The sequence below is a fragment of the Sardina pilchardus genome, chromosome 15, assembly GCF_963854185.1.
Source record: "Sardina pilchardus chromosome 15, fSarPil1.1, whole genome shotgun sequence".
Classification (NCBI taxonomy): domain Eukaryota; kingdom Metazoa; phylum Chordata; class Actinopteri; order Clupeiformes; family Clupeidae; genus Sardina; species Sardina pilchardus.
In genome coordinates, this window is record NC_085008.1 from 31,846,158 (window position 1) to 31,863,754 (window position 17,597).

The 17,597-nt window shown below is 45.2% G+C and overlaps 1 protein-coding gene and 2 non-coding genes across 4 annotated transcripts; 1 reads left to right on the top strand and 2 right to left on the bottom strand.

Moving 5' to 3' along the window:
- Positions 1-9,319: 9,319 nt before the first annotated feature.
- On the bottom strand, positions 9,320-9,391 carry trnad-guc (transfer RNA aspartic acid (anticodon GUC)). Its single transcript has one exon. It is a non-coding gene; the product is annotated as a tRNA-Asp (tRNA).
- An 872-nt stretch (positions 9,392-10,263) lies between these two features.
- On the top strand, positions 10,264-10,337 carry trnai-aau (transfer RNA isoleucine (anticodon AAU)). Its single transcript has one exon. It is a non-coding gene; the product is annotated as a tRNA-Ile (tRNA).
- A 2,791-nt stretch (positions 10,338-13,128) lies between these two features.
- ticam1 (TIR domain containing adaptor molecule 1) lies at positions 13,129-17,444 on the bottom strand. Of its 2 annotated transcripts, none has more exons than XM_062556601.1 (2): positions 17,359-17,444; positions 13,129-16,689 (listed from the first exon to the last, which is right to left on the bottom strand). In XM_062556601.1, the coding sequence occupies exon 2, from the start codon at positions 16,560-16,562 to the stop codon at positions 14,181-14,183; it is 2,382 nt and encodes a 793-aa protein (XP_062412585.1). In that variant the 5' UTR covers positions 16,563-16,689; positions 17,359-17,444; the 3' UTR covers positions 13,129-14,180. The 2 variants fall into 2 exon arrangements, with proteins under 2 accessions (XP_062412585.1, XP_062412586.1); XM_062556602.1 differs by having other exon boundaries at positions 13,129-16,677; positions 17,359-17,391.
- Positions 17,445-17,597: the final 153 nt, after the last annotated feature.

Genomic DNA, 17,597 nt, shown 5'->3' on the forward strand with positions numbered 1-17,597 from the left:
AAGTGTAAACATGTCACTCGCGATTTGCATATGAAATGCATAGGAAATGAATGAACGAGCTACCAATCGCCACTGAAATGACCTGACAATCTCTGGAAATCGTTTTAAAAAGTGATCAGACACTCTGGCTCACTTCTTAAGACCATGGAGATGGTGTTACAGCAGTATGGAGTTGAAATTCGATGTGCAAATATGCTTTAGAAGTGTAAACATGTCACTCGCGATTTGCATGCTAAAAACAGTGTGATGAATGAGCTGTTTTTGATTACTACTTTTACGAGGGCTGGGGGTCCCTGAAAATGTATTTAAGCCCCCATCAGATCATCTGGCTAGCATGTCTAGTCCCTGTAGATGTTGTTAATACAGTGTGGAGTCGAAATTCGAGGTCTAAATATGCCTCAGATATGTAAACAGAATACCTGATTTGTAATGTGTGTTGAGTACAGTACAAAATACATTCTGTATGGTGTGATTTCAATTGTTTATGTGTTCTTCTTGTAGACACTGGCATATGTGCCCCCTTTGGGTTTGAGCCCTCGTCCTCCGACCTGACCCTGTGGCCCTTAACGTCAGCGGAACTGGCCCTTGAGCACCGCCAGAAGGGGAGTACTGCCTGGAGGATCAAGAGGACTGACAGGGTGCGCATGGAGACAAGGGATACAGCGGCACAGAAAGGCTACAGAGCAGTTAAGCGTGAGGAGCGCAGGCTGATAGGTCAGGCGTCAGTGAGCAGCAGCGGACCCAGCAGCAGTGGCGGGGTATCGTCCAGCAGCAGTGGACCCAGGGCTCAGCAGCAGTGATGGTGTGCCCTTTGACAGCAGTGGACCCAGGGCTCAGCAGCAGTGATGGTGTGCCCTTTGACAGCAGTGGACCCAGGGCTCAGCAGCAGTGATGGTGTGCCGTTTGACAGCAGTGGACCCAGGGCCCAGCAGCAGTGGCGGGGTATCATCTGAAAGCAGGCAGCATACCCAAGGCCCAGCAGCAGTGGTGGTGTATCATCTGACAGCAGTGGACCCAGGGCCCAGCAGCAGTGACAGGCTATCGTCCAGCAGCAGTAGTGGTGTGTCGTTTGACAGCAGCGGCCTGTTCAGCAGTGGTGGTTTATCGTCTGACAGCAGTGGACCCAGGGCTCAGCAGCAGTGGCGGGGTATTGTCCAGCAACAGTGGACCCAGGGCCCAGCAGCAATGGTTGGGTATCATCCAGCAACAGTTGACCCAGAGTCCATCATTGGCAATGTACCGTTTGACAGCAGCGGCCTGTTCAGCAGTGGTGGTGTATCGTCCGGCAGCAGTGGACCCAGGGCTCAGTAGCTGTGGCGGTGTATCATCCGGCAGCATTGGGTCCATGACCCAGCAACAGTGGTGTTGGTGGATTGCCTGGCATATGCAATAGGTCCAGCAGCACACACCAGTGCATTGGCTGGCACAACAGTGCTTTTTATTGTTTTGTTATAATATTTAAGTATAATATTCTGTAACACTTTTTTTCCCTTTTATCACAGACACACACACACACACACACACAGGTCTAGAGACATACATGCACACACACTGCCTGTCACATGCGTGCGTACACATTGTCACACACACAGGCGCACGCACAGTAACACACACATGCATGCATGCACGCACGCACGCACGCACACAGGCTCAGAGACAAACATGCACACACACTGCCTGTCACACACACATACACTGCCTGTCACACACAGGCACACGCACAGACACACAGATAGAGAATGCTCTTCTTAAATGTTAATATAATAAATGTTTTTTTAAATGTTTTTCCTAACCGGTCATTATCTGCCATTTTTAACTTGTTCATGAATAAAATGAAACCTTTTCTTCTGAAATTCAGCATTTCTTGTATTTTTTCTTCAATTAAAAGTCAAGCAGAGGACAGTCAGTGCCTTCTGGAAGACATTAATGATGATTAACCTAAAATTAAGAGAATAACTGGAAAATTCTAACATTTCTACCCTCAAAAACAAATGATGTAATGTAATGAAACATATTGTACACTTCTAGTTAACCATTTATTTCAATAATTATTATTTTCTATGCCTTCTACTTATTCTTTTCATATTTTCATAATGTTCCTGACGGGATTCGAACCCGTGCCTTCAAAGTAAATAATGACATACTGCAATAGATAATGATATGCACAGGTTAGAATAAAGCTTCAATCTAATTGGCTGTTTTTCTGTATCAACTATTCTCGGCTGGCCCCCGCGCGGGAGCCGAGAATAATTTAGCTAAACGGCCCTAAACGCTTTCCCATTCATTTCCAATGGTAGTGCTAAACCACTACGGATGCAATATACTTTTGGCCGCCACGCATTTCGGCGCTGTTGAGCTGCTTTTCAAAACGACTGGCGGCCATCTTTAAATCATTTACCGTGGACGGCGTTACTGATGACAGACATCGGGACTGGATTTTTACTCTCAGGTAAGTTTGGTCTAATTATGTGCTAACCAATGAATTAACATCGATCTATTTAGTGATAATTTGTCTGATATTCAAGGTTTTACGTGATGATATCCCATTAGCGGCGTACTGACACTGGTTTTGTTCACCAGCAGGCTAGGCTAGCCCCGTTTGTTTACATCCAAACAGCTAGGTTCGATTTCTCTGAAATGCACTTAAATTGTGATCAGACTATTGATTTTACATATTGAGACATTGGGGAACGTACTACTACAGTGTAGACTTGAAATGTAAAGCTTAAATATGCTTTAGATGCGTTAGAATATCACTCGCGATTAGCATGCTAAATGCATTGAAAACGAATGAATGAGCTAGCTACCAATCGCCACTGTAATGACCTGGCGATCTCTTGAAATACTTTAAAAACGTGATCAGACACTCTGGCTCTCTTCTTAAGACTATGGAGATGGTGTTACATCAGCATGGAGTTAAAATTCCATGTGCAAATATGCTTTAGAAGTGTAAACATGTCACTCGCGATTTGCATATGAAATGCATAGGAAATGAATGAACGAGCTACCAATCGCCACTGAAATGACCTGACAATCTCTGGAAATCGTTTTAAAAAGTGATCAGACACTCTGGCTCACTTCTTAAGACCATGGAGATGGTGTTACAGCAGTATGGAGTTGAAATTCGATGTGCAAATATGCTTTAGAAGTGTAAACATGTCACTCGCGATTTGCATGCTAAAAACAGTGTGATGAATGAGCTGTTTTTGATTACTACTTTTACGAGGGCTGGGGGTCCCTGAAAATGTATTTAAGCCCCCATCAGATCATCTGGCTAGCATGTCTAGTCCCTGTAGATGTTGTTAATACAGTGTGGAGTCGAAATTCGAGGTCTAAATATGCCTCAGATATGTAAACAGAATACCTGATTTGTAATGTGTGTTGAGTACAGTACAAAATACATTCTGTATGGTGTGATTTCAATTGTTTATGTGTTCTTCTTGTAGACACTGGCATATGTGCCCCCTTTGGGTTTGAGCCCTCGTCCTCCGACCTGACCCTGTGGCCCTTAACGTCAGCGGAACTGGCCCTTGAGCACCGCCAGAAGGGGAGTACTGCCTGGAGGATCAAGAGGACTGACAGGGTGCGCATGGAGACAAGGGATACAGCGGCACAGAAAGGCTACAGAGCAGTTAAGCGTGAGGAGCGCAGGCTGATAGGTCAGGCGTCAGTGAGCAGCAGCGGACCCAGCAGCAGTGGCGGGGTATCGTCCAGCAGCAGTGGACCCAGGGCTCAGCAGCAGTGATGGTGTGCCCTTTGACAGCAGTGGACCCAGGGCTCAGCAGCAGTGATGGTGTGCCCTTTGACAGCAGTGGACCCAGGGCTCAGCAGCAGTGATGGTGTGCCGTTTGACAGCAGTGGACCCAGGGCCCAGCAGCAGTGGCGGGGTATCATCTGAAAGCAGGCAGCATACCCAAGGCCCAGCAGCAGTGGTGGTGTATCATCTGACAGCAGTGGACCCAGGGCCCAGCAGCAGTGACAGGCTATCGTCCAGCAGCAGTAGTGGTGTGTCGTTTGACAGCAGCGGCCTGTTCAGCAGTGGTGGTTTATCGTCTGACAGCAGTGGACCCAGGGCTCAGCAGCAGTGGCGGGGTATTGTCCAGCAACAGTGGACCCAGGGCCCAGCAGCAATGGTTGGGTATCATCCAGCAACAGTTGACCCAGAGTCCATCATTGGCAATGTACCGTTTGACAGCAGCGGCCTGTTCAGCAGTGGTGGTGTATCGTCCGGCAGCAGTGGACCCAGGGCTCAGTAGCTGTGGCGGTGTATCATCCGGCAGCATTGGGTCCATGACCCAGCAACAGTGGTGTTGGTGGATTGCCTGGCATATGCAATAGGTCCAGCAGCACACACCAGTGCATTGGCTGGCACAACAGTGCTTTTTATTGTTTTGTTATAATATTTAAGTATAATATTCTGTAACACTTTTTTTCCCTTTTATCACAGACACACACACACACACACACACAGGTCTAGAGACATACATGCACACACACTGCCTGTCACATGCGTGCGTACACATTGTCACACACACAGGCGCACGCACAGTAACACACACATGCATGCATGCACGCACGCACGCACGCACACAGGCTCAGAGACAAACATGCACACACACTGCCTGTCACACACACATACACTGCCTGTCACACACAGGCACACGCACAGACACACAGATAGAGAATGCTCTTCTTAAATGTTAATATAATAAATGTTTTTTTAAATGTTTTTCCTAACCGGTCATTATCTGCCATTTTTAACTTGTTCATGAATAAAATGAAACCTTTTCTTCTGAAATTCAGCATTTCTTGTATTTTTTCTTCAATTAAAAGTCAAGCAGAGGACAGTCAGTGCCTTCTGGAAGACATTAATGATGATTAACCTAAAATTAAGAGAATAACTGGAAAATTCTAACATTTCTACCCTCAAAAACAAATGATGTAATGTAATGAAACATATTGTACACTTCTAGTTAACCATTTATTTCAATAATTATTATTTTCTATGCCTTCTACTTATTCTTTTCATATTTTCATAATGTTCCTGACGGGATTCGAACCCGTGCCTTCAAAGTAAATAATGACATACTGTAATAGATAATGATATGCACAGGTTAGAATAAAGCTTCAATCTAATTGGCTGTTTTTCTGTATCAACTATTCTCGGCTGGCCCCCGCGTGGCAGGCGAGAATTCTACCACTGAACCACCAATGCATAGATAATGGTAAAATGGAGGCCTGGAAGAATTACCGCCACAGCTGCAGGGGAATGCCATGCATTCTTCTGGGTTAACTTTAGCCAGCAGGGGGCGCTGGAACAGCAGGATTTTCAGCACAGCAACACTGCACAGATACATTTGAACATGAAAAACATAACATCATAGACACACAACAGTTATCACAAAATAAAACAGCACCTTTAACCCAAGTTAAAAGAATGAATAGCTACAGAGTTGTGTTGGAATGATAATAATAATAATAAACAACTCAGAATAGATAAATGATGATCAGCAGCAGATATTTTGAAAATGTTTGGTAAATGAAGTAAGCAAACACATAACCATCAGGATAGAGGGCTAATGTGTTTGGTTACTATTGATGTCATAAGACACTGCCGATAGGTGAGGTGTCAGTACCTATATTGGGAAGTTGTTGGTTTGGCCAGATGCCACTGCCGAGCCTTCTGAAGGTGGTGTGGGTCTCACTAAACAGAACAACAATGAAGTGATGGAGGTGCTTGTGTGAAGACTGCTCACAGCGGCCATTCCGTTGGTGATGTTGGCTGCTGGCAGCGCATGTCGTAAATCAGTGACATGCTTTTGTGTACAAAATAATGTTTGCACCAAATACGCATTTATGTTGACTGCGTTGCATGTTCCTGTCTGTTGTTGTCACCACTGTGTGTTGTTACAGTTGTTCTTGTGTGGTTTCACCCATAGATATGTCATAGAAAGCTAAATACCGCATGTCAATCGAGTCCTATTAGGTGGTATACGTAAACGCGGCCCTATTGCTGGGGACAACACCTACTGTCTATGGGAAACACTTAAGGGCAGTCAGAGACACTGTATTGTGGAGGGCCCTAACATGCAGTGTGTGTTGCAGCTGCCACCAGGCAGTTGTTTGTGGTTGTATCTGTTTGTGTTATTGACTTAAGGTACTGACGATGTGCAGTAATTTCCTGTGTGTTAGCCACATTGAGTATAAGCCGCAGGACAATGATTAATGCAAGTTCAAATGAAGAAAAGCATATTAATGCCATATTGACTACCCCATGTATTAACCTCATAGCTGAAGAAATTTCACAAAATCGATGTATAGATTGCGGCTAATAGTTTGGAAATTACGATATGCTGTGTTGTGAAGGAGGGCCTGTACAGATTGCAGGTACATTATGCATACATTACATTTGGCTGACACTTTTTAGCTAAAGCGACTTACAAAATGGTGAACATTTTAAGCTTTATAACAACAATTTTAACAACAACTCTATTGTTGCAGTTTTCTCAGGCCAGCTGTGCTTTGTTGTGGTATCCTGCACCATGGTTCATGGGCTCAGTGCACTAGCTTACTTGAAAGCGGCAAACCAGTTTCCTGTTCGTTGACATCGCTGACAGCACGCACCTGAAAACTTGTGCTCACCGGAACTCTTTCCCTCCTTATTTTGTGAAGCCACTGCACGTAGGTGGAAGCTAAAATCACTTTTATAACGACTTGAAGCCGAGCGGAGTGGCGCACAGGAGTTCTCCTTAGCCTGCCCATGGATATTAAGACCCGCGTGTTGTATTTGTTAGGTCTTGCTACAACTAAAGCACTCATCTTCAGGTACTTGTTAACATGTAATATTAGAATCACCAATTTTCTAGGCAGTGGCATATAACAACCCCTGAACTTCACTTTGGCTCATTCAGTCCAGCTGCACGCTGACAGCACAGCAATAAATTTGCAACAGTCGTATTCATCTACATTGTTCATTTTGATGTGTGACTGATTGTACCTGAAAAAAAGTGTGTGAAAATGTGTTTGCCAATTCGTCCATATGGTTCTTCCCTCTTTTGAAAGATGAATATGAAGTAAGGGACACATGACAAATGTCAAACAGTTCACCAAGGCAGGACAAACAACCGGGCCAGGTTATTCTCGTGTAGCATAACCGATTAGATCCTGCCTTATTTGTCATGACACTTTTTGACCGTTGTGTTTTGTGCCATCAAGTATTGCCATGACACTTCTTCAAAACAAACAGTAGAGGGCGATCTTCAACACAAATATAGAGTGAGCTGGATAGATAGATAGATGGATAGATAGATAGATACTTTATTGATCCCCATGGGAAATGTCATGGTCCCAGCAGCTTAAGACACCACACACTCAACACTACAATGTAAACAGGAAAATATAAAGCAAATCAACAAATCAACGTGACTGAAAGAGCAGTAAAATAGTAAAGATAAAGATGAATGTAGGCCTACTGAGGATTGTGATCCAGTATGAGGTGTGTGTCAAGTTGGTAGTGCAAATAAGTGCAACAGTGCAAGGTTAGATTCTAGTGACCAGCAATAAATATGTAAAAAATATTAAGCATAGTAATATACTAGTATAAATATGGACAAAATAATAATATTAGAATTCCGGTGTGATATTGACTTAAAGTGTGTTGAAACATGATACCGAGTGTGAGCGTTTGTCTCAGAGCTGATCTCGACCTGGCCCCTGCTCTCAGAAATCTGCCGCTAGTTAGCCGATGCTACCAACAGGTTTTCAATGGGGGTGCCTTGGGCATCGGCTTAGCCATGCAAATAAATCACTGTTTTACACCATTTACGTATGAGGCTCAAAGTATCTCCACACTTTATTGGTAGACTTCTGAGGGCCCTGACATGTAAAACGAGATACTGAGAACTTTGGAAGTGCACAGGAAGTTTATTTAAAAAGACCGTTTACAAGCAGTACCTTCATAGAATCTCTCCGCTGGCCGCCATCTTGTAATCAAGTCGCGATAAGCCGACTGACGAGCACGAATGAACAGAAAGGATAGGGAAATATATTGCAAACATTCTGAGCTTCGTTGATACTGTGTACTCATCATGCTCTTGTAGACAGTATAACTATATTTTTCCTATGGAATTACTTTTGCAATATTAGTCATTGGTCAAATACAATAAGAGAAGGTATAGACAACTAAGCCATGCCATGTAAGTGTATAAGAGGGTGGAGATGCAGATATAGGCTACTATAGGCCAGTCAATCTAGCGTTTGACCCATAACTAATTGCAATAGTAATCATTCCAAGTTTTTTGTGATCCCTAGGTATATCTAATTAACATATAAAAAATCTACCCATTTATATTTAGTGGAACATACTTTTTTTCAATGTCAAAGGTAGCAATTTCCAATGCATTTTGCCATTGGGATTTACTACTGGTGAAATGGGTAAAATTTTAAACTATAGATATCAAATTGAAACTTTCACAGTTGTTTACTCACATTAAGGCAAAGATTTTTTGTATTGCAAGTTTTCTGAAATGTGATGTTTAGATATGCAAATGAGACCAGTTTTACTTAAATATGCAATAATTTGCATATATTTCTAGAAAACTAAATCTGAACAATAGGTACAGTCAGCTTCAAAATAATTGATGCATTTTGCTTCTATATTGGATACCAAAAGCCTATGCAAAATTATAGAACAAATGATTGTCAATGACATGGTATGATGAAAGTATCTCAGTGCATGCTTAGTGCTTCCTCCCCATCATGCCACAGCATAGAAGAGGATGCTGGCAAGAACAGGACTGAAAACATCCAGAGGAGCTTGCTGCAGACGTTGAAGGATCGCAGCTTCCTCAGGAAGTACAGCCTGCTCTGCCATTTCTTGTAGAGTGCTTCAGTGTTGACTGACCAGTCCAGTTTATCATCCAGATGTATGCCCAGGTACTTGTATGTGTTCACCATCTCCACATTGACCCTCTTGATGGTGACTGGCAGAGCAGGCTTAGACCTCCTGAAATCCACCACCATCTCCTTGGTCTTCGCCGTGTTGAGTTGTAGGCGGTTGAGTCTGCACCATTGCACAAAGTTATGTCACACGTTATTAAGCGTCTGTAAATATGCAGTGGTGATAACAGATAGATAGCCTAGATACGTTATTGATCCCCAAGGGGAAATTCAACATGATATCCCATATTCCATGTGATTTGATGATAAACATCGCCGGCGCTGCATATAAAAAGCAGTTGAAGAGTTGAAAGGTAGTTCAATCACCGACATTTAGTGAGGAGAAGAACACAGGCTCGTTTGAACGGTGTAAAAAACTTTTCTCCCCGTCGGGGAATCGAACCCCGGTCTCCCGCGTGACAGGCGGGGATACTCACCACTATACTAACGAGGAGTAATTAAATGAAAACACACGTGACTTATGAATGTCCAAATATGGGAATGACTTTCCATTATTTGTGAAACGCGATCTCTGGGTCAACCAAATCGCCCCAGTAACATTAGCATAGAAATTCAGTTCTCACTCTTGATTCTGTTATTAAAAAGGCTAGGCATGTTTGAAACGTGGTCCGCTGAGGTTGATTGACAGCCAGTTTAAGCAAACATGTCCACAACTGCCAAGTAGCGAAGTGCTGTTTTTTTAGTTTAGGGCGAGCAAAATTAGGAGGGAGATGCGTTGGACTAGCTTGTGGTAGAGCTCTCATCTCTCCCGGGCCTGCCTGTTCCTGCTGCTGTTGCCCACAGACGCAACACCTCCTGCTCCTGTTCCCAGATGAGCCTCTGCTGATGCAGCCAGTTTAAGCAAAACCAAACGCTAGGCATGTTTGAAACGTGGCCCGCTGAGGTTGATTGACAGCCTGTTTAAGCAAACATGTCCGCACACTGCCAAGTAGCGAAGTAGGCTACTGTTTTTTTTAAAACTGAGAAATAGAGATTTGACAAACGATAACACCGTCATTATAACCAAAATATGTCCGAGTTGATTGACAAAGCTTATGTCACTGAACTAGCATGTTGTTCCGCATGAGGCTGCTTGAAGAACACACGGCGAGTCGGCATATCACAGCCCTGCCTGCGTCGCCTCGAACCATTCGAGAAATTAAGTGGTTTTTGATTAATGGCTGTAAGATATGTATTGGTGTATTATATTAGCAAGACTACAGATAACCTTACGAGTGTGTGGGCTTATTCTTCAGAGGTTATATACGTTATGATATACAAAAATGTGGTATCTTGAACAAGGATTGCTCTAACACTGAGATTCGTGGCCGGTTAGCTCAGTTGGTTAGAGCGTGGTGCTAATAACGCCAAGGTCGCGGGTTCGATCCCCGTACGGGCCAACGTTTTTTCTGTTCTAGGACAGTGGATTAGGCTGAGGATATGCCTAGCGTTTGTGCGCCTTTGAAACGACCAACAGGAGTTGATTGTATTCTCATGTCCCCAGATCTGCTAACTGCATCTTCTTGAAAGTCTTTTATCCCTGCCTTTCCAAAGTAATTCATTAATCCAATTTTTTATATCATCGAAATGTGTACTGAAATGTATCGAGTGTTGCTATAGGGTCCCAATTTAAAAGCAGGACGAAATGCAAAGCCAGTAGATGAGTGCAGTTCTCGTTCATGGACTAACATAATCTGGCGTGAGACAGCTTTTAGCTGATCCACCACTGCCTGTGCTCAGGATCTTAGATTTTGCGTAGCCATTAACCTCCTGAGACCCTGCGTCCTCGTATGAGGACATTACATTTAGGCTCTGCTTTACCTTGTGCTTACTTTTTCTGAATAAAAACTTGTTGTCCTGATATGTGGACACTTCATTTTACCCTCTAGTGTTATCAGACTCACATTACAATGTTTTGGGAAAAAGCAATATGGCGTCGATATCCACCTCCACGCTTTACCGGCATACGCGTGAGAACTATCGTCATGGTAACGTACCAGTGAACGTAATGACATTTAAAAAATGTTGTATATGTTTGTGAACAGTTGTAGTATGATATAGCATCAAGTTTCCCCCACTTCGATCATTGCAAACAGACCAGGACGTGTTTAACTTTCATGTCCTCATACGAGGACATCGGGACTGAAATGTACGCATAATTTCATTTTTAGGCTGCATATTACATTGAAAATTGTCGTTCATTGGCCATATCAAACTACTGTAAAGCAATAATGGAAATGAAAGTGTGGACATAGACATAATAGAGTAGCCTGAATAAATAAATCCACTGAAGGAATTACAAAAATAAATAAATAAACAAATAAGAAACAAATAGAGCAGAACTGTTTTGCTTTTCATTGTGATAGACTTCTCTCCACATGGGTGTGACCCATAGCCTACACACAACTAACATTTACAAATAAACACTAAACTTAACCAAATTAATAACAGGACATTTCTGTTCAATAAAACCAAACTGTTTTCTTAATAGTTGAATCTTAGGCACTTGTAGTACACACATGAATATTCACATTCTGTCTGGATTGGCAATCTCATTGTATTTTATGGTAATAGAGACCCAATGTCCTCATACGAGGACATCGTTTTTCTCAAAAACTACTTGATGTACAGAGGTGAAATTTTTTTTGTATGTTTATGAAGCCCTACTAAGCCAAAATAATTAAGTGAAATGAAAAATGCATTCAAATTTTCATCCCGGGTCTCAGGAGGTTAAGCAAACTTCAATTAGACTTTAGACTTTGCACTGCATTTGAATGAGGGCCTATGATCAGGACACATCAAGTGCAGACAGCCCCAGTGGACAAAGGACAAACACTCAAACACTGTTATACACTCATTCACTCACTGTTATGTTATACACTCAACACATTGCACACACCAGTTGTGGCAAAACCATACTCACGTGTAGTGGTTGTGACATTAGTAGTCTTCTGAACAGAGGTGTGGCTGCTGTGTAAAGGCTATCGCTACCGAATTTACACGGTAGAAGTAGTACAGTGAACAAATCAACAAAACCAAAGCTGTCATAAGTGTTGGTGTCAATGGCAGAAGTAACTAATCTCTTTGATGATACTGCAGACTTAAGTTGCTGCTATGTACAAACAACATTACCATTTCTCGCAGTTTCCGAGGTGTGTACAGCAACTATCTGGCTGGCACTGAGAGAGGAGTTTGTGTCATTTCCTGAAGGGGAAAGATACTTTTTTCAGGTCTTAGCAGTAGAGCTATAGCCTTCTTTGGTTGAAAATAAATATCTTCATTACCTTTTGCTGGATTATTGCCATGTCCCTGAGTCCTAGTTCTTTTTACTTAATTCCCTTGTGTTGTCTTTATTAATAACTGCAACTGGCCTCCAATCTGCAACCCTCACTAGTAATCGACTATTCAAACTTCATGTCTAGTCATTTTATTTAAATGAGTCTTTATTTAAGATGTTAGCTAAGCTATATGAAGTACCAACATGCCGAACTGCCATTGTCTGATGTTGTGTTCTATTCATTTTTGAAATACCTACTCCCTGATCTTAGCTTCTAACTCCTTCGTCCTGCTTTCAACTGAAATAACTGCCTAATGTCACAAGACAGAAGGATCTATGTAATTTGTTATGTCTCAATAGTGTGCACCAGGCCAGGAATGCTTGTAATACCTCTTTAACCTTCACCAGTGAGCAACAATCTTGAATTTCCCCTTGGGGATCAATAAAGTGTCTATCTATCTATCTATCTAACACTGAAGGCTTTATGGCTGCATGCTGCTCACAATGTCTCACACTACGCTGCACTACTCACAAGAAGTCAAGGGTTTTCCGCTTTTAGGTGAGATTTCAGGATGAACCTAAAATCCACTATAATCTTTTAGGTGAATTAAACGTGACCTTCTCTAAACATTTGAATGTGCATGTCCAACAGTTCATTGTTTGAATACTGAAATTCGGATATCCCTAACATTTTGGGAGTATTGTAGGCCTGCAGTATATATCCGCATGCCAGCAATATTACTGCTGAAGGATTGTAATGACAATGAGGAACAACTGTACAATAAAGGCAGTCAGAGTAATTTCCTCATGTCTAGCCCTATTTGGAGAAGGAACAAAGAAATGTTTCATTCAGAAAATTTGTGCAAACGCGGCAGTCTGTACCGCAACAGAAAAGCAAGACACACTGACACTAATTTAATGTAATTTTAAGAGTGCATAATTACTAGTCAGTTACAACATTGAGAAAAATGACCCATTTTGAGAGTCAATTTGAGTTTGAACTCAATTTGTAGCATTTCAGTTTTACTATAATCTGCAGTGCATGCCTGCAGTGTTACTGCCGTGACGTACTGATCAGTAAGAGCAAAGTGTCCTGAAAAGAGCTCTGATGCATGTCTGCAGCCAGTCCTAATCCAGATCCCCCTGATTCACACTGCAGTCAGTCCTAATCCAGTTCCCCTGTAATCTATACTCATCCAGATCCCCCTCATTCACACTGCAGTCAGTGACTAAGTCCCGCCCTCCATTCAAACGAATGGCAGAGGCTAGGCTAGGCTAAATCCGGCCAATTCATAGTCAACGCCATATTGAACGCTGGAGCTCTGATCCAGCGCCAGTCGGCTCTGACCATGCGCAAAGTTCCAAAGCTGGAAATGACGCGTGGAGCTACATTGACTTCTATTGGACATTCTGTAAAAAGAGTCCTCCTCCAGTTCAGAGGGTGGCGATAATGCACATACCTTGCTTGCCACGTAACAACAAGAAGAAAAAGTTGCTCGGGAACACACACCTGAGTCCAGTGGAGTGTCGCACTGAGTAATGATTGGCTGTAGGTACCCGTCCACCAACATGTGCGCGCATGAGAGCTTGTGACCAACACGGATTTTCGTGCACAGAGCTGGTTCTAAATGCTCCATGAGGCGCCATACTTGAAAATGGCACATGCTAACACGTCGAAGCTAATCTACACGGCCTTGACCCCCTGGTCCAAACCCAGATTCTCCTGAATCACACTGCACCAGTCCGTCCTAATCCAGATCCCCCTGATTCACACTGCAGTCAACCCTAATCCAGATCCCCCTAGAATCACACAACAGTCAGTTTTAATCCAGATCCGTCTAGAATCACACTGCAGTCAGTCCTAATCCAGAACCCTCAGAATCACACTGCAGTCAGTCCTAATTCAGACCCCCCAGAATCACACTGCAGTCAATCCTAATCTAGATCCTCCAGAATCCCACAGCAGTTAGTCCTCTTCTAGATCCTCCTGCATTCCGTCCTCATCCAGGACCCCCTGAATCACACTCGGGTCTCCTATAGTCATAGTAGAGTCATTCCCAATCATGATGCACGATGCATTCTGGATCGTAATGTTTGCTGGTGACTGCGGTGACTGGGGGGGCCAAAAGGCATATGGGCTCATCTGTGGGGGCCAAGGGGGGTAGTTAGGTGATGGGGCAGGAGAGGGGTAGCTAGGTGGTGGGGTAGGAGGAGGGTAGCTAGGTGGTGGAGTAGGAGGGGGCCCTGCCATGCCTGGAGGGGAAGCAAAATTAGGAGGGAGATGCGTTGGACTCTGTGTCAGGCTTTGTAGCTTGTGGTAGAGCTCCCATCTCTCCTGGGCCTGTCTGTTATATTCCTGGTGCTGCCGGATGTACTGCTGCTGCTGCTGGATATTCTCCTGCTGCCGGCGGTTCTCCTCTACGAGTCTCCGCCGTTGCTCCCGCAGACGCACCACCTCTTGCTCCTGTTCCCAGACGCGCCTCTGCTGCTTCACCTTCTCCGGGCTGATCGCCCTCCTGGCGATGTGGCTGAAGTTCCGGCTGCTCTCGTGCAGCTTGACGAGGGTCCTCAGGACCATGGGTACCTCGTCGGGGGGCAGTGGGTTCTTCAGGGGCTGCAGCGGGATGACCGTGTTGTACTTGTGGGCGTTGTGTATAGCGTTCATCAGGGCGGAGTTGGTGATGACCTCCTGCATGCGTGAGCTGAAGTTGCGTGTGAGCAGCAAGATGGTGAAGGCCGAGTTGTTGATGGCGTCGTCTACGCAGTTGAGCGCATGTCTGCCCGGGATGTGGAAGTCCTGGGAGAACGTCGCCCCTGTGCCTGCCGTCGCGCTCTCCAGCTTGTTCTGCAGCTCCACGGCCGCCGCCTCGTCCTCTGTGGCGTGCAGGATCACGAACGAGTAAAACACTGCCCCCTCCTCCTCCTCCCCCTGCCATGACGCCGGCTCAGGTGCACTGACGGAGCGAGAGAATTCTGGGAGCATGGGCTCAGGTGGACGCTGGGTCTCCACACCTGCACTGACGGACGTGACGAGCTGATGCATCCCGTCCCTACCTGAGCACTGTGTGGGGAGGTGGCTGGGCGGGTCTAGTATGGCAGGACCAGGTACAGACCCAGCAGCAACAGCAGCAGTAAGAGCAGCAGCAGCAGACCCAGTAGGACCAGGTGCAGAACCAGCAGAACTAGGTGCGGACCCAGCAGCAGCAGCAACAGCACCACTACCAATACCAGCAGCAGCAGACGCAGCAGGACCAGGTGCAGACCCAACAGCAGCAGCACCACCAGGAGCAGGAGGACCAACAGGAGCAGGAGGACCAACAGGAACAGCAGTAGTGCCGCCACCATTATCCACATCCGCGCGACATGCAGACACTGGGCCTGAACAGCCCTCTGCCTCCCGCCCCACCAGAACAGTAGCAGCAGAGGGGGCGCCTGTGTGTGAGTTGAGTGTGTGTGTAGAGCTGCCTGTGTGTGAGTTGAGTGTGTGTATAGAGGCACTTGTGTGTGAGTTGAGTGTGTGTTTAGAGGCATCCGTGAGTGAGTTGGGTGTATGCTGCGCAACCTGTGTGTGTGTGGAGATCTGCGGGGCATCTGTGTGGCTAGCGCCCCCTGCAGGCTCTGTGGGGGCGGCGCTGATCTCCAGGTGGCTGGGCAGAGAGCTAGAGCTGAAGGCGGAGGAGGTGACTGATGTGAGTGACGTGGGGGCGCTAAGACTGCCCTCCGCCAGGCTGGCAGCAGCATCGAGGGGCTGGGGGCTGTTCGAGCTAATCCGTAGGGCCTTCAAGCTCACCTCTACACCACAGGCACCTCGCACTTCCTCTATGAGCTCGTTCAGGTAGGAAGCGCCTGTGTGCCGCAGTTCTTCCCCATTGCCGTTGCGGTTGTCGTCGTCGTTGTTGTTGTTGTTGTTCCTGCACTCCAGCAGGGCTGCCTGGTAGGCCTGATCGCGCAGCGAGGCCTCGCACAGCCGCTCCCGAACTAGCACGCCGTATATCCGCGCCAGCTCCCGAAGCGTGTCCACCCGGGGTTCCGGCGGCTCAAACGTGTCCACCCTCACGTCCTCCAGCCGCCCCCGGCTTGCGCTCACCTGGCTGGCCAGGTAACCCGCGATGCGGTGGCCACCGAGAGCGCGTAGCCGCTGCAGTGCGTCGGCCTCCCTCCGCAGGGCGATGAGCGCCATGGCCTGGACCAGCTGCTCCACAGCGCCGTTCCCGCCGCCCATCTGCAGCGTGATGCTCAGCAGCCGCTCTTCAGGGGTGCTGCAGACCACCCCGAACGCCCCCTGCAGGTCGGGCACTGTCACTGCAGCCCTCTCCCTCTGGCTGCTCTCTCCGCCCTGCTCTGCCATTCCGCTGTAGTGGGGTTCCTCTAGTGTATGTGTCTATGTGATCAGTCATTATTGTTTGTGGTTCAGTGCCATTAGAGAGAGTAGTGATGCATCATTTAGTGCTGACCAGTAAGTCCTTGTTGCCAAACTGTTAAGACAAAGACAGAGTAGGCTACATTACATTACATTACATTTGGCTGACGCTTTATAACCAAAGCAACTTACCACACTTTTACTTGAATTGTTGTTAGAATTACTTTAAAAAGCTTAACATGTGTACCATGTTGTAAGTGAAGGACTAGTTCTAATGTAAGTATTAGGCCAAAGTCCCTTGGCTTGACGTGAATGTCATTCACTGTACTCAGGCACATCAGCATTGTAGTGTGGAGAAATTGTAAACAAGTTAATACACAAGTTAGTAAAATATTGAGGCCTAATGATTCTGGTAAAGAATATAAAGGAGGTGCGAGAGAAGCATGCGTCTATTTAGCCTAGATAAGGTAGGCTATTTACCAGACGCATTGATCCAAAGCGACATACAAATAACGACCATAGGCCTACAGTAGTTACATTTAACAGTAAACAATGTAAAGACTACACCAAGGAGAACAATAATACAATATTTAATCATGATACATTAGCGAGACAGACGTCGGTAGGCTACTGCACGAGCTCAGAAACAGCTACAGGGCTACGGGAGGAACCGGTTACTTTAAGACCAAAGACAGTAGCCTACTGAATTTAGCGTGTTACTTCTTGTCAGAAGATAATCTAAAGAGACTATCAGAAGCATGGGCGAAATAGCGAGTTGACATACCTTAGGTTTTCGAAGAGGTTGAAAGAAGTGACGGCGAACGTGTTTTGAATATCCAGGAAGTGTTCAGAGAGCACTTTTGGGCAATCAAGGTAACCCGGAAACCGATACCAAATAAAGGAAGATGGATTTGTTTTATTAATGTTTTTTTTTATCTGACTTTTATGCAGGCTTTTACGATTTTGTACTATAAAAATATCTTATGTGCTTGTTGTAACGACTCTAAAACGATTATAAGAACA

Bases quoted from the DNA above. Each gene is read 5' to 3' on its own strand.
- ticam1 (XM_062556601.1), bottom strand. From the start codon at position 16,562: ATGGCAGAGCAGGGCGGAGAGAGCAGCCAGAGGGAGAGGGCTGCAGTG.